Here is a 16,947-nt window from a genome sequence, read left to right as displayed (position 1 = left end):
CCGATAATAGCAGTGTGTTTGGAGACACCACGGCACTATCGATGCCTCCAGCACTGTGTCCCACATGTGTAAGAAGGTGGTGGTGGTGGTGGACTGATGTTCTGGGGTGGCATTACATTGGGCCACTGTGCACCTCATGGGGTTACTGATAGCAATCTCACTTCTCTAAAGTGTAGGGACGAGATTCTGCAATCAATAGTGGGACGGTATCACCAACATTTTGGTGACAGTATCATCTAGATTTGTGGTAACTCGAGTGCCCATCGTTCTGTTCTCGTGAACACATCCCTTTGGCACGTCAGGATAACCGGAATGGAATGACGTGCTCGTTCCCCGGACACGAACGCGACCGAGCTCGTGTAGGGTCAGCTGGTTTTGGGCACCGACAACTACCGTGCAGTCTGCACGAGTTGACGTGGAATTGTCTTTGGAGAGTGAGTGTGTGTGGACCGGAGTGGACTCGATGATCTCGTCGGTTCGTCGGTCGTATCTCGTGACAGATTAGAGTCTACAGTGGAGCACCTTGTACTGACATTGTTCACGAGTGCTGTGAAAAACTCCGCTGTCGGAAATGGATAACTTTGTCTCTCTCTCTCTCTCTCTCTCTCTCTCTCGACACATCACAAATGACTACACACACACACATACCTCAAAGCAAATTTTTGTTTTCCATGCCATGGATTTTGAAATATAAGGGCGACTCAAAACTTCTGTTGATGTGTAACTGCTGGGACCTACATTCATTTGAACCTGATTGCTATAGTCAAGCCTTTATCTTCCTTTACTATTTTTACCCCCCCCCCCCTTCTCTCCCCCCCCTCCCTCCCCCATCACCCCTATCCCGTACGAAACTGATGGTTCTTTAATGTCTCAATATGTGTTGCATCAACTGATCCCTTCTTTTAGTGTAGTTATACGAGAAATTACGTTTAATAATTAATTTAGTACCTTATCAGCTATACGATCTGGCTATATACTGTATTTACTCGAATCTAAGCCGCACTTTTTTCCGGTTTTTGTAACCCAAAAAACCATCTGTGGCTTAGAATCAAGTGCAAAGTAAACGGAAGTTCTGAAAAACGTTAGTAGGTGCCGCCACAACTAACTTCTGCCGTCGAATGTATGTAGCGCTACACAGGCATGCTTTGCAGGCACATAAAATAAATACTGGCGCCAAAACCTCTGCGGCAGTAAATAAATTTTTTTTAAAAAAGGTGGAAAACGAGCTTTTTTCTCCGCCCAGAGTTTCGACCACTGTATTTTCATACATTATCCAATGAAGTAAATACAAATTCCGTATTGTTCATCTTCGAATGTAGCAGCATTTCAATGTACTACGAAAATCCGACTGGCAAGACTGTTCGGGATGTTTGTCAGTATGGCGAACTCGACGTTCTGAATTTTTTCGTACCTGTGAGAAGAGATGATTGCTAATAGGAACTTCTATGAATTGTGAATCACATGCAGTAGGCCTATTCTCTTCACCATAAGAATAGTACGAATATAAACATTTTTCCATGTATTCTTTCGTGTTTGCTGCTATATCATTCAAATACTGTCCACGTAATAAACTACGAAACTAGAGTGAGACAACAGCAAACGCGGAAGAATATACATATTGTCATGTTTATATTCGTATTATTTTTATGCCTAATAGTGAGACAGTCAGAAATGAAGCACGGCAATTGACTAGATTTTTAAATCTAAGATGACTCTAATTTCTGTGCAGAATGTGGAATGTACTAAAGAGGCATTTGCAAAGATTTTCAAACGGATAAAAATTTTTGCTAAAATCTAATTCAGAACATGTTCTATCATACGCAGTCTATTATTTGGTTCTTGTTGATCATTATCAAAGAAAGCAGCAGTGTAAGTAACAACAAATAGCAGTCTCTTGCTATTATTTTGCTAATGAGACGGTTCCTCTCTCTCTCTCTCTCTCTCTCTCTCTCTCTCTCTCTCTCTCTCTCATTTTTTTTTAAGCACACGAAAGCAAGCCATGCCGCGAGCAGCGACAGGCCGTAAACACGCACTATCAGAATGCGACAAACAACGCATGACACAGAACAGTAATGCATTTTCAGCTTAGTGACGTAAACACCTATAACAAAGAGAACGGCACTTATCAAATCAAAGCAAAATAAGCAATCAATTCAAATCAGACGAAGCACTTGAAAGTGGTAGGGTACCCGTATATACCCCTGGTTATCAGCACACAAAAATGATGTTAGGATTCTGTACCACAATCGGTGAAAACAGCACCCTTATACGATAACTTCAATCTCCGTCCATCGTTCTGTGCCTATGTCTGTCCAACCAATTGTCAAAAAATTTTTTTCCCAGGAATGGGTAGACATATCAGGTCACTTTGCACTGCAGCAGATGTAAGCCTCTAAGTCAATGCAGTCAAAAGAGACGGTCATTTGGGTCACATATTTCGTTACATACGATCTCATTCATCTCCCATTGGACTACAATCATGAAATTTGACAAGCAGCAAGTCTTCATAGTATAAACAAAGAAAAAAATTGGAAATTGGTTAACTTGTCATAATAGTGCACAAAAATTTCTTTTGCGACTAGAACTTACAATGGCATCGTCCACCCATCTAAAGCATAAAAGAAAAATTTTACTGCAGTGAAACATAAAATGTAAGTTGTAGTTGTGTTTTAGAAAGTAAATAAAACATATTTTATTAAACCTCCTCTCTTTCTGTGTATATAAACTGAAGTCCCATGCTCACTTCTTTTTGTATGTCCGGGCTAATGTGAGAAATTACTGTAGAGATTTTGATAAATTCTTAGATTTCCCAAGACTGATATCTTGCCAGTATCAATATCGATAAAAGGCAAAAGTCATAGCTATGGTATAAATAACCTATCTGTATTTATAATAGTTTGTACTGAACTTTCCAACTTGCACTTGGCCAGTTTTTACATAATAGTCCTTGTCTAGTTTTATTCCTTACTTTTTTTTTTTCTCATAGTCTCTTTTTTGCAGGGTTTATATCCCCCTGAATATCCATGAAAAATGTGGAAATTTTTTCATCTGGGAAACATTCAGGGAATTTTTCATTGTTTCAGTTTTGCTTTATATTTTTGTAATTTTGATGGGTAAGAACAGATACTCTGTTCAAAGAATTTTACTTCATCCTGCTTCTGCAGAATAATGCTGTGGCAATAAAACACATACGAGAGAGTAACACCCAAATAAAACTTGAGTTGCAAAGAAAATGCACCATTTACAACAACAACAAAACACAATCACACACAAGCATCTGCTGATGACAAAATGTGTGAAAGGCTTTAGGATGAAGACTGTGCAGTACTTTGTAACAACAAACTGCTTTTATCGAGTGTGACGTCACAACTGTTTACGTCTCTAGCAGGCCATGGAAAATATTACAAATGGGGGTTTGAGAAGCTTTACTTTCAAAGTAAATCTACTTTTATGCAAGACAAATTATGTTATTTGTGAGAACTTACAGTGAATTTCTTAAATCATGGATTGTTTGACTCTCACTCAAAACTTACAAGTAACACTTGGAGGGCCAACCAACTACATAGAAAAATTTGGGACTCGGAACACCGGCCACTTATGGCATTATTTGAAATTTTAGTGGCACATTCATGTTTGTTCTATCTTAAAGGTTAACACACACCAAAAAAGATAAATGTTACATGTGAAAGCTTACCTCTTCTTGCACCTCTAATGTGTATATTAATTTAAAGTATTAACTTTTCCTATTTGTGTGTTCGTGCTACTAAACTATGATGTCACTACTGGCTGACGACATCACGTGTCCTATGCTCTGAATATCTGCTGTTATCGGCTGGCAAGATCACGTGATGTGAGCAACAATTGGCTGTCAAAAGCGCAACGTGCTGTGCAATCTCGATTTCAGTGCTTCAAAAGCTACTATGCTATATTTGGTGGAATTTTTATTTTTTCGTAATACTTTTTATGCAGTGTACATGTTGCTGCACATCATAGATCTTTCCAAAATGCACTGTTTTTTGGTGTATTTCGTTTCCAGTAGTGCCAGGAAATTCTACACTGGTGTATAAAACCTTAACCATTCAAAGGATTGGGAAATTTTACAGCTGTAAGGGGAGTTGTATTTTCACTTAACATGGAAAAAGGTGTATTATTGTCACTCAGGAAAAGTGTATGTTTAGTTGGGAAATCCGGATTTAACACCCCCCCCCCCCCGCCCCCCCCCACCGCAACATTATTTCATTTATGTTAGTTATAATTTCATTATTACTTATTTTGTGTGTAATAATTAATGATGAAAAAAACCCGCAAAATATGTGTAGTAATTTTTAATAAATATCATGTGAATGTAAATCCAGTTTATATTTGCATTTTATACTGATACATGTGAGAACATCATGTAAGTAATATTCAGGTCATAAATATAGGTATAAAAAAGTACATGGAGTTTTACTGGCTCATGTTGTATGATGTGTAAACAAAAAGTAATGGGAATTTTCGTTTTTTTAAAGAATCCTTATTTATTCATCATCATCTTCTACTACTTTTTCTCCTTCAAAGCAATTCCCCTCAGATATCACACACTTGCAGCAGCCCTTTTTCCAAACTTGGAAGCAGTTCTAGAATTCACTTTTTGTTGTGGTATTCAGCTCATTCAGTATTCTGTTTTTATTTCATCATTGATGGAAAAACAGTTTCCCGTCATGTTTCTCTTCAGCCTCGGGAATAGAAAGTAATCACAGGGGGCAGTGTCTGGCGAATACAGTGGCCGAAGCAGCATAACTGTTTTGTTTTGTGCCAAAAAATCGTGACCAAGTGTTGAGGTGTGAGCAGGAGCATTATCGTGATGCAATTCCCACGAGTGTTTGTGCCACAAATCTGGTCATTTTCTTTAGGTTGCTGCACGCAAATGATGCATAATTTCTAGGTAGTATTCCTCTGACCGTGTGACCATAAGGCAGGAATTCACAATGAGCTATCCCATTGTAATCAAAGGAAACGGTGAGAATAATCTTGACGTATGATTCAACTTGATGATGATGATGATGATGATGATGATGATGATGATGATGATGATGATAATGATTATTATTCTCTCTCTCTCTCTCTCTCTCTCTCTCTCTCTCTAGGCAGTTTCCATTGGGACGATTGGGCTTCGGTTTCGACATCGTACGTATACATCAGTATTCGTCACTTGTTATAACCTTTTTTAGAAGTTCTGGATTGTCGTCGACTTCATTCAGCAGTTCCTACGTGATATCGATATGACGTCATTTTTGGTCAAAATTCGACAGATTTCGGAACAAACATTGCATGTTTTGTGTCCAAAACATCTGAAAAAATTACTCAGGATGGGCTGAAGGACGTGCTGACGTCGTCAGCATCCTCTCTGACGGTGATTTGGCAATTTTCCACAACCATTTTCTGTACTTCTTCCACGCTGTTGTCGGTAACTGGAGGGGTAGGAAGTCTAGTGCGGTCGTTATCTTCGATGTCTTCTTGACCCTCTGTGGAATGTTTATTCCACTTTTCGAGCAAAATTTGACGGAAATTCTTCGATCCGTCTTTTTCGAAAGAAAAAATTCACTGAGCTCTCAAAAACACTTACGACCTTTTCGACTGTAGACAGAAAACTAAATATTCGAAACAGCTGAAAATGCAAATGTGTACCGAACGTGTGTTTCGAGAAGATAAAAAATAATAAAAAATTTAAAAATTGAATATATAATGCCTGAAAAATTAAAAAATTCCCATTATTTTCTGATCACACCTCGTATATTACGAGTAAATGTTTTTTTGTGTCTGTCAGTAAATATCGAGAGTTTGACCTCGCAGGTGAGGGCGGAGCTGGAACTGGAGCGACAGCGCGCCGTGCGGCAGCTGGAGGAGAAGCACGCCGAGGAGCTGCGCGCGCTGGAGGCGCGCCACAAGCAGCAGGTGTCCGAGGTGAAGCGCAAGCAGTGGGTGAGTCCCGGCGGCACTCCCTCCCCGGGTGTCGAGGGTCGCGTACGTCGGCACTGTGCCGCCTTCCGTCCTTCTGCCGTAGTGTGAGGGCGGCACCGTTGCGGTCGCTTCGTACTCGCCAATTCTTTCCGTCTTACTCGAGTGTGTCGTAGCTCGGGGCCGTGACGAGGCGAGGAAGGCGAGTGCACGACCTCCCCATCGTAAAGTGATGAGGTGAAAAGATAGACTGTCGGGATTAGGTGGCCTCTGATGGGGCTGTGTATCGAGAGATTGTGGAGGCTACGAGATGAAAATTAAGGGATCCGGTTTATTCAGTTGCAGGTTTGCTCCATCACAGGAATGCCTGATGTCTGGAAACAGTTTGATGCTATAGTCCGCACTTTAGATTATATATACCAAACGGAAGCGTTGGTATGTTGATAGACATTAAAACACACACACACACACACACACACACAAATTTTCAGCTTTCGCAACCCAAGGTTGCTTCATCAGGAAAGAGGGAAAGACGAAAGGATGTGGGTTTTAGGGGAGAGGGTGTCTGTATATGTGCAGATGGAGGTGTGCGCGTGCGTGCGTGCGTGTGTGCGTGTGCATACCTGTCCCTTTTTCCCCCTAAGGTAAGTCGTGCGAGTGTATACCTGTCCCTTTTCCCCCCTAAGGTAAGTCTTTCCGTTCCCGGAATTGGAATGACTCCTTACCCTCCCCCTTAAAACCCACATCCTTTCGTCTTTCCCTCTCCTTTCCTCTTTCCTGATGAAGCGACCTTGGGTTGCGAAAGATTGAAATTTGTGTGTGTCTTTGTGTTTGTTAATGTCTCTATCAACATACCAATGCTTTCGTTTGGTAAGTTACTGCATCTTTGTTTTTAGATATATTTTTCCCACGTGGAATGTCCCCCCCCCCCCTTCCCCGCCCCCCTCCAAGCACCATCAGGGAAATTGGGTCGGATTGTTCAAAAAAGAGTTGGCGAATGGACTCATAAATTATATAATTTTTTTATATTTTTTAAATGCAGAAACATACATAGTGTCCATAATGGAAGTTCCAGTTTCCAAAGCCTGTGGAAAGAGAACCACTGCTCAGAAAGACGGCAAATTTGAATGGCATATTATTGCCGCAGGGGGAAACGATGTGGCGTGGGGGGGAAAGAGAAATTTTGCCAATCGATGGCACTGTAAATGTGTTAACGTAAATGGGATCGGCTGCAAACGACAGCTGAGGTTTGAGTTGCACATTACACAGTCTGTACTGTTCGGCTTGCTCGGCCGTATAGGTTTCAGCAGTCGACAGTTGTGGGCCTGTAAGGTAAGCAGCCCACTACAGCAAGATTGTACCACATCAGAGGCGAAAAATCGGTTTTTAATAATTAATTGTCCTGAGGCCAAAAAACACACAAAAAGTAACAGACGTCAGTTTTTAATTGTCCTGGAACAAAACTTGCACGAAAAGCTAAATGACGTCGGATTTTAATTGTCGTATGGCCAAGAACTGCACAATAAGCAATGTGGCATTTCTTTTGTAATTGGCGTGAGGCTTTTTCAGTACAAAGTCCACTGTTTTCTGCCACAAGTTGAAATTGAGAAACAATGTGTTCAACAACACAGTGGAGTGTCTCAGGGGTCACGTTCGGAATGTGTCGCGTAATGTGTCCCTTCAGTTCAGTGACGTTTTGTAATTTGGTACAGGGATTAGAACCCGCAGGACTCGTCTCCACGAAGCGATACGGCCGTGCGATAAACGGTGCCGTGAACCCGCACCTCACAGCCGCCTTTACAGAACGAAGTGGTACTGGTCTATGTGCGTGTGGATTTCCTGTTGCCCATATTCTGCAATTATCTCTATTGGCAGGTCCTCGGAGACGGAAATGGACTTCACGTGACCACAGTGTGTTCCGTGCGAACGAGAAACTCCGGAGTGAACGTTTGTCTCGCCGGCAGGTCGGCAGGAAGCAACTCCCGAACACGGACGATTTTCTGTGCGTAGCGACGCAGTACGTTTAGTTACGCACTGTGCTCGCAGGCACGTCTGACATTTGAGCAATTCCCTGTACGCTGCTGGTGTGCACGTTACCACTCGACCTCTCCTGCAGTGCTGTGGCCACATCGTAGACAGATGTCGGATCAACTCCTTCCCTCCCTCAGCCACATTGCACTTCAAAAGACCCCGTCTTTTCAAACTTCGTAATCTGACTCCTAGCAGACACTGGGCCAATGTCTTTCTTCATACTCTTGAGTGTCCAGAACTTCTGCAGGGCTACTGGCACACAGTTGCCGATCGTGTAAAAGAATTTTACTGCGTCAATAATACGCTGTTCAAATTTGACATCATTCTGAGATTCTGAGCAATGGTTCCCCTTTTAGTGTTTCAGAACTGGAAATTTAATTACGGATACCCGGTAAATGCACAACTACGTAGGCTGGAACTTAAATAGTGGCAACACTGCTGTGGAGACACTATGCGATCGAATCTACTATTGTCGCCGGTAGCACACGTTGTCGACGTACGTACCGTACCTCCGTCCCACATCACCGGCACACGTGTCATCGAAGGAAACACAGTCACTTGAGAGTGAGCAGTCTTACGTAACGGTGTCACTCTGTTTTCGAAATAGGAACGACGGAGTCGGATCGAGAATGAATGTGCCAGAGGTCGTACGGCACGACAGTTGTCATCGAGGTCATCGAGAGGTGGGCGGGGAATCGGCACTGCCGTACAGAATAGTTTCACTTTGGGTAAAAGCCTTCGACGCAGCTTGGCAAACTGTGGCAGACGTGCATCGGGCGAGTCGTCCTAGCGTCTCTGAAGAAGTAGTGCACTCTGTTGCCGCATTAGCGGACAGTGATTGACACTGTAAGATTCGTGAGCTCGCCCACAAAACCAGATTAGCACGTACGACTGTGCTTCACATCCTGAAGGAACGCCAGGGCGTGCGAAAAATTGCGTCACGACGGGTTCCACACGAATTGACGGAAATGCAGAAATGGATGCATTACGATGCTGCTCGGACGCACTTGGAGCGCTACGAGCGTGAAGGAGAGGCTTTCTTGCGCCGTATTGTAACACTGGATGAGACACGAGCCACATTGTACGAGCCAAAACTGAAACGCCAGTCCGACGAATGGCGTAATTATGGGTTGCTGCGAAAGTCGAAAGTGCGTCAGAGCCCCAGTATGGTGAAAGTTACGGTGGTTCTCGTGTACGACTGTGACGGTGTTATCCTAACGCACTACGTTCCTCCACAGCAGACCGTAAGTGTACAGTATTACTGTTCGTTTTTGGAGCATCACCTGCGACCAGCTTCACGAAAGAAGCGGTGACACTTTATGCGCAACCCACCCGTCATTTTGCGCAACAATGCGCGGGCGCGTACGGTGCGAGCTGTGGTTGCTCTGTTCGGTTGTTGGGACTGACTGAGCATTCACTTCAGAACTCTTCGGAACTGTTCCAGAGATTCTACAGGTAGTAGACCGTTTCACTTGCACCGTCAACAGAACAGGCTCTGCTAATGTTATACTACACCTTCCACATCGCTTGCAACGGATTCTACACAATTCTGGTGACTACTTGGAAGCACAGTAACAGGTGCAAACGTGTAACTGTTTTGTATTGTTTGTGAATAAATAGTTGCCACTATTTAAGTTCCAACCCTCCTATATAGATGAGTGAATGCATCTGCGAGCACGCATGTGTATACATACATATGGTATATACCGAGTGACCAAAAAGTCAGTATAAATTTTAAAACTGAATAAATCACAGAATAATGTAGATAGAAAGGTACAGATTGACACACATGCTTGGAATGACATGGGGTTTTATTAGAAACCAAAAAAAAATTTTTTTAAATACGAAAGTTCAAAAAATGTCCAACAGATGGCACTTCATCTGATCACAGTAGCAATAACTAGCATAACAAAGTAAGACAAAGCAAAGATGATGCTTTTTACAGGAAATGCTCAATATATCCACCATCATTCCCCAACAATAGCTGTAGTCAAGGAATAATGTTGTGAACAGCACTGTAAAGCATGTCCGGAGTTATGGCTTAGGCGTTGGATGTTGTCTTTCGGCACCCCAACAGATGTCGGTCGATTACGATACACTTGTGGCTTCAGGTAACCCCAAAGCCAATAATCGCACGGGCTGAGGTCTGGGGAACTGGGAGGCCAAGCGTGACGAAAGTGGCGGCTGAGCACACGATCGTCACCAAACGACGCACGCAAGAGATCTTTCACACGTCTAGCAATAGGGGGTGGAGCGCCATCCTGCATAAACATCGTACGTTCCAGCAGGTGTTTATCAGTCAGGCTGGGGATGATGCGATTCTGTAACATATCGGCGTACCTCTCACCCGTCACGGTAGCAGTTACAAAACCACAATCACGCGTTTTCTCGAAGAAAAAAGGCCCAATAACGGTAGATGTGGTAAATCCAACCCATACCGTGACTTCCTCATCGTGCAGTGGAGTTTCCACGACAGTTCTACGATTTTCAGGTAGCCCAAATTCTGCAGTTGTGGGCGTTGACAGACCCTCGGAGCGTGAAATGAGCTTCGTCGATCCACAACACGTTACTCAACCGATCGTCATCTTCCGCCATCTTTTGAAACGCCCACACCGCAAATGCCCTCCGCTTCACTAAATCGCCAGGTATCAGTTGACGATGCCGATGGATTTTGTACGAATAGCATCGGAGGGTACGCCTAAGTGCCAACCGAACAGTAGTGTACGGAATGCCGGTGCGACGTGCGACTGCACAAGCGCTGACTTCCCCGTGCATAGACAAACCCGCCACAGTCTCCATTTCTTTGTGAACTGTCTCAGCAGCATAACACCTTGTGCTCGGTCAGCCACTACGGGGTCTATCGTCTAAACAACCCGTGGCTTCGAACTTCGAAATCATTCTCGCCACAGCTGCATTTGTCAACGGACCTTTAAACGTTCGAATCCCCTTCCTGTGGCGATAGGATTGGAACGCTGAACTAGCACATTCCCCATTCTGATAATACAGCTTCACTAAAAGTGCCTTTTCAGGTAACATAAACATGCTGCGATTGCTGGCACATCTGATTCTCTCTCTCATTACAGCTCCTTTTATACACGATTGTCACGTGCAGTCACTGACGTTTTGCTGTCCAGTGCCATCTGTCGGACATTTTGTGAACGTTTTTTAAAAACCCATGTCATTCCAAGCATGTGTGTCAATTTTTACCTCTCTATCTACATTATTCCGTGATTTATTAAGTTTTCAAATTTATACTGACTTTGAAACTTCAAAGGCAAAGGTCCCGAGTTCGAGTCTCGGTCGGGCACACAGTTTTAATCTGCCAGGAAGTTTGATATCAGCGCACACTCCGCTGCAGAGTGAAAATCTCATTCTTTATACTGACTTTTTGATCACCCAGTATCGAATTATACTGGTAGATGAGCAGGTGCCCCCTCCCTCTCTCTCTCCCTCTCTCTCTCTCTCTCTCTCTCTCTCTCTCTCTCTCTCTCACACACACACACACACACACACACACACACACACACACACACACACGAAGAGAGAGAGAGAGAGAGAGAGAGAGAGAAGTCAATATGCGTACTTGCTGTCCTTTGTATGCTGGCATAGTCCACTTGGCCTGGACAGCAGACTCGAGTGACGGGTCTTCCGTTAAACAGACAGCTACGGAGACTGGCAAGCCGACTGCTAGTGTGTACGGAGACTGTGTGTTTAAAGGTGATGTCGGAGGATTCACTGGTGGGTTTAAAATGAATTTAGAGACCTCATCTCATTTATTATCTCTAGTTTGGAAACATATGCTCTGACACAAACAGGACACCACTCAATAATTAATAATCTTTCCATATACTTAAGAAATCCTGGGTTCTTCTGTAATGACAAACATACAGCCGAATTCATATTACAGCCACTATTTTTATTTCGAGATTTCTTAAATGTCGGTTGCACATTAACTTTGTAATATAAATTATAATGTTAAGGAGACTAATAAACAGATGCCGGAAGTACTGAGGTACTGAATCCAGAATTTGATTTTGGTGTGCAGTCACCGTTACAAAAGTTGACAGCTTGCTCAAAATGGTGGTAACGGTTAAAAATACACAAAAGTTGGAACAGCTTCTGTTTTCTTCCCTGTGGAGGTGCAGTAATACGGTGACTACAGTTTTCAGATAATTTGAACTGAGGCAGAATGTGAAACCTATCTCGGCAGAAGACACGATTAGCTCCTGCTCCACGGCATGCAGTCCCCGGTGCCGGCTCGCCGCCACGTTTGGTGTTTGCTCTGTTTTTGGCCTCGTAGGCTAATTAGAGACTGTAAAAGTCCGGAGTACAGCCACCCCTGCCCCATTCTGTTTGCTTCCGTCTGGACTGACGACCGGCTCGTGATGCGGCTGACAAAATTATGCTTTGCTCTCGGCACGTGCTGCCTCAGATGTAGTCACAGTTTGGTTGTTCCTCACTTTGAGCCTTCGTACAGATGTCTATTTTCTCCCGGGGTACTCGTCTCTGCCGAACACCGACAGCACCGGCTGTACGGTAAGAAATCGACCGAAACCTCTCCCTTCGTGACCTCTGTCACAATCTCGTGGGTCTGTCTAGGATCTGTTAGTGCATCCTCTTCCGAGCACCGAAGTACCGTACTAGGGTTAGTTTGGCTTCAACAATTTACTGTAAAACCTCCTTTTTCCACTTTTCAGCGGACTGACCCCCAAAAAAGTGTAAAATACAGGAAAGTGTAGGAAATGCAGCAAGCGAAATGAAGAAACTACTCTTACTGTAATTCTTTTTTATGTTGTTCAAAATATGAGATTAAAACAATTTAAATTCTACTATTCTAAAAAAACCTGAATCATGGAAGCCAAACAATCACATTACTATGAAGTCATTTTACCTGTAATTCCTTAGACATAGGGAGCACAGCAGTGAGAATGCTCCAGTATTTTGTCCACTGTGTGTGTGTGTGTGTGTGGGGGGGGGTTACCAACTTCAGACAATCAAGTAAGTGGAGAACATATTCTCATGTTTTCCCACTGAGAAAGTGTACTATATTTGTAAAACTAAATTGCTCCACATCACAGCAATAGACGTTTTTGTGATTTTGTCTATTTTTCCTTGTACTTACAGAATCTAAATATCAGTGGCAAGACATTAAATGGAAATAAATTACAATTAGATACTAAAATGCCTCATTGTTAAAGGAAAAAGTTTATATTAATAATACTGTTAAATATAGGAAAAGATTTTGCTTTCTGTTTCATTATTCACATTTTTATGCAGTTACCAATTGAAAGTAAAAATTTGCTATTCTTATTCAAAGTTATGATTCAGTATTTGTCCATCAACATTCTCATTTGAAAATTAATGTGAAATTAAAAGGAATTTGTTGTTAATTGTTAATGCTGAGAGTCAAACCAGCGATTTTGCCGTTACAGGACCACACACTCAGCCATTGGGGCTCTGTTAAAAGGCTTGAAATGCATCTTACTTAACAGCGCTCCAAAACTTTTCTTTCTGTGTTAGGGAGGTGGTGTCTATGCATTTACCTTCAAATGCTAAAAGTACGAAGAGAATCTGAAGGTGTCTGTAGAAGATCCGACAGTTTGTCAGACTTTGTGTTTGTCAAATTATTTGAGAGTTGCCGTTCTGTTTGAGATGTTTGCTGAACATCAGCTGTATTTTGAAATATTGAGGGATATTTTGATTGCCGACCAATTTGACAAACAAGCTTGACCTTTTTAGGCATGTGTTTATTAAATAATAGCTAGTTGCTTGCCAAACTAATATCTGTAACTTTGAGATACCTGGCAACTAGAGCAGATTTCAAGGTTTAAAGTTTATGCCCCGCATTGCACCTCATACAATGCTCACTAGTGTCAAAATAGTTCATGGTGCGATATGTACAGTGTGACAGCTGCTTCAGAAGTGAGGTTAAATTTTACAAATGAGTTGATCATTTACAGAGGCCTTAAGAGGGGCATTTGTAATAGGGATGGTGGTTTTCAGTGGAACAACTGGTTTTCAATTACACCAGTTATTTTCATCTCCAGTATAACCTAACTGTCACAGTCTCTGAAATAACTGACGTTTTGTTTTTCATTACTATTATTACTTTTGAACAATAAATGTAGACATTGCACAAAGACTGAAAAATTCTATGACCCTCTCAGGCTTTTGCATTCATTATACATTTCAAGATACATAGAATCATAAATCAAATAAAATAGGTAAAAAAAGACTTAGTCCGTCCATCATTTCCTGTTTTTCATGAAAAGTATGAAAAGTATGGAGAGTTTGAATACTACAAAAAATTGACCAGTGTTCTACTAATGATTCAAATTTTTTAAATCTCTGTTAAAAATCAGTTGTAATAGAGGATTGTACCACTACTTGGGCGTTGCAAATAGCCAGTGTTAAAGCGTCAAAACTAAGGTTGGAGAAATCTGTTTTTTGTATTAAGTTGTTTCTGGGGGCTACAAGCAGATGAAGGTATGTCGTATAGGTACAGGCAGCATATGAACTAATTTCTGGTTTTATCATAAATTATTAATTGTTCGTTAAGTTTTCAATTTATTACTCGTCCCACAACATCCTTTTTCTTATTATTTCATAGAAATGGCAGAGAAATAATAAGCTTTTATGTAAAAATAGTAGTGTTCTTTTTCCTTTAAGTATTTCAAATGAAACAGCTGTTTTTTGTCAAATATGTTATGTATTTTTACTTTTTAATGTGAATATGAATAAAGTGACATTTTGCTGACAAAACCAAAACTGCTCTATTAAAACATTCAAATGAACAGTTTAGATAGTGGCCAAAATATAACAATTTCCAGCCACAATTACATTATAATGGTTAAAATTTCAGTAATGAATGAATGAACCAAACGGCAAATTATTGTCCAATCTGTTTGTAAATACTCATTCTATAATGTGTTGACCTGTAGGTTGACTCCTTTCACTATCATGCAAAGATGATATCTATCTTTCAGAACTCACAAGGTGCCGTACCAAACTTGTTCTGTGGAGAAAGAAAAATACACTACTGGCCATTAAAATTGCTACATCACGAAGATGACATGGTACAGATGCGAAATTTAACCGACAGGAGGAAGATGCTGTGATATGCAAATGATTAGCTTTTCAGAGCATTGACACAAGGATGGTGCCGGTGGCGACACCTACAACGTGCTGACATGAGGAAAGTTTCCAACAGATTTCTCATACACAAACAGATTTCTCATACACAAACAGCATTGCTTGGTGAAACGTTGTTGTGATGCCTCGTGTAAGGAGGAGAAATGCGTACCATCACGTTTCTGACTTTGATAAAGGTCGGATTGTAGCCTATCGCGATTGCGGTTTATCGTATCGCGACATTGCTGCTCGCGTCAGTCGAGATCCAATGACTGTTAGCAGAACATGGAATTGGTGGGTTCAGGAGGGTAATACGGAACGCCGTGCTGGATCCCAACGGCCTCGTATCACGAGCAGTCGAGATGACAGGCATCTTATTCGCACGGCTGTAACGGATCGTGTAGCCGATCCCCGAGTCAACAGATGGGGACGTTTGCAAGACAACAACCGTCTGCACGAACAGTTCGACAACGTTTGCAGCAGCACGGACTATCAGCTCGGAGACCGTGGCTGCGGTTACTCTTGACGCTGCGTCACAGACAGGAGCGCCTGCGATGGTGTACTCCACGACGAACCTGGGTGCAAGAGTGGCAAAACGTCATTTTTTTGGATGAATCCAGGTTCTGTTTACAGCATCACGATGGTCGCATCCATGTTTGGCAACATCGCGGTGAACGCACATTGGAAGCATGTATTCATCATCGCCATACTGGCGTGATGGTATGGGGTGCCATCGGTTACACGTCTCGGTCACCTCTTGTTCGCATTGACGGCACTTTGAACAGTGGACGTTACATTTCAGATGTGTTACGACCCGTGGCTCAACCCTTCATTCGATCCCTGCGAAACCCTACATTTCAGCAGGATAATGCACGACCGCATGTTGCAGGTCCTGTACGGGCCTTTCTGCATACAGAAAATGTTCGACTGCTGCCCTGGCCAGCACATTCTCCAGATCTCTCAGCAACTGAAAACTCTGGTCAATGGTGGCCGAGCAACTGGCTCGTCACAATACGCCAGTCACTACTCTCGATGAACTGCGGTGTCGTGTTGAAGTTGCACGGGCAGCTGTACCTGTACACGCCATCCGAGCTCTGTTTGACTCGATGCCCAGGCGTATCGAGGCCGTTATTATGGCCAGAGGTGGTTGTTCTGGGTACTGATTTCTCAGTATCTATGCACCCAAATTGCGTGAAAATGTAGTCACGTGTCAGTTCTAGTATAAAATACTTGTTCAGCGAATACCCTTTTATCACCTGCATTTCTTCTTGGTGTAGCAATTTTAATAGCCAGTAGTGTATTTCTAGTCGCAGAGAGCAAGCAAATACCAAAAGATTGCAGTTATCCTGAAGTAAAATACTCGTCGGTCGGTCGGTTTTTCTCGTCCCTAGTCTGTAATGCCCCCTTGTCAAGTGGGAAATGTAAATAACTAAATTATACTAAACTTCGGTGGACACGTGCGTTTACCGAGCCCCGCACTCCTGTTTCAGTGCTACAATTGCGAGAGCGAGGCCATCTACCACTGCTGCTGGAACACGGCGTACTGCAGCATCGACTGTCAGCAGCTGCACTGGCAGAAGGAGCACAAGCGCTTCTGCCGCCGCAAGCGCTAGACCGCGGCCTGGGCGCACGGCGGACCCGGATGCGTCGCCTCGGACACTGCTGCAGCTGCTTCGTGTAGTGCGCTCTGGCTGCGGCCGGGCTAGCGACGCGCCGGGGGAGGACCTGCGACCCGAGTGTGCCGCCACTGTGCTTGTACCGAGTACCGAGAAGGGAGTCTGTTTCGGCAGGCGACGTGGCAGTGCGCCTCACTCTGGAGCAGTCAGTGTTGCGTAAATTTTTATTACA

General features: G+C 42.9%; 1 protein-coding gene across 1 annotated transcript in view; it reads left to right on the top strand.

The window, feature by feature from the left end:
* The window catches only part of LOC126212790 (zinc finger MYND domain-containing protein 11-like), a 229,682-nt gene extending 212,970 nt beyond the window's left edge, over nt 1–16,712 (top strand). The window contains exons 15-16 of the mRNA XM_049940192.1: nt 5,833–5,961; nt 16,590–16,712. Of these exons, the coding sequence (XP_049796149.1) occupies nt 5,833–5,961; nt 16,590–16,712 (252 nt within the window). The remainder of the gene's footprint in view (nt 1–5,832; nt 5,962–16,589) is intronic.
* The last annotated feature ends 235 nt before the right edge of the window (nt 16,713–16,947 follow it).

Source organism: Schistocerca nitens, chromosome 11 (assembly GCF_023898315.1).
Source record: "Schistocerca nitens isolate TAMUIC-IGC-003100 chromosome 11, iqSchNite1.1, whole genome shotgun sequence".
Taxonomy (NCBI): Eukaryota; Metazoa; Arthropoda; class Insecta; order Orthoptera; family Acrididae; genus Schistocerca; species Schistocerca nitens.
Note: the sequence above shows the minus strand (reverse complement) of the source record. Positions and strands in the feature narration are given on the sequence as shown.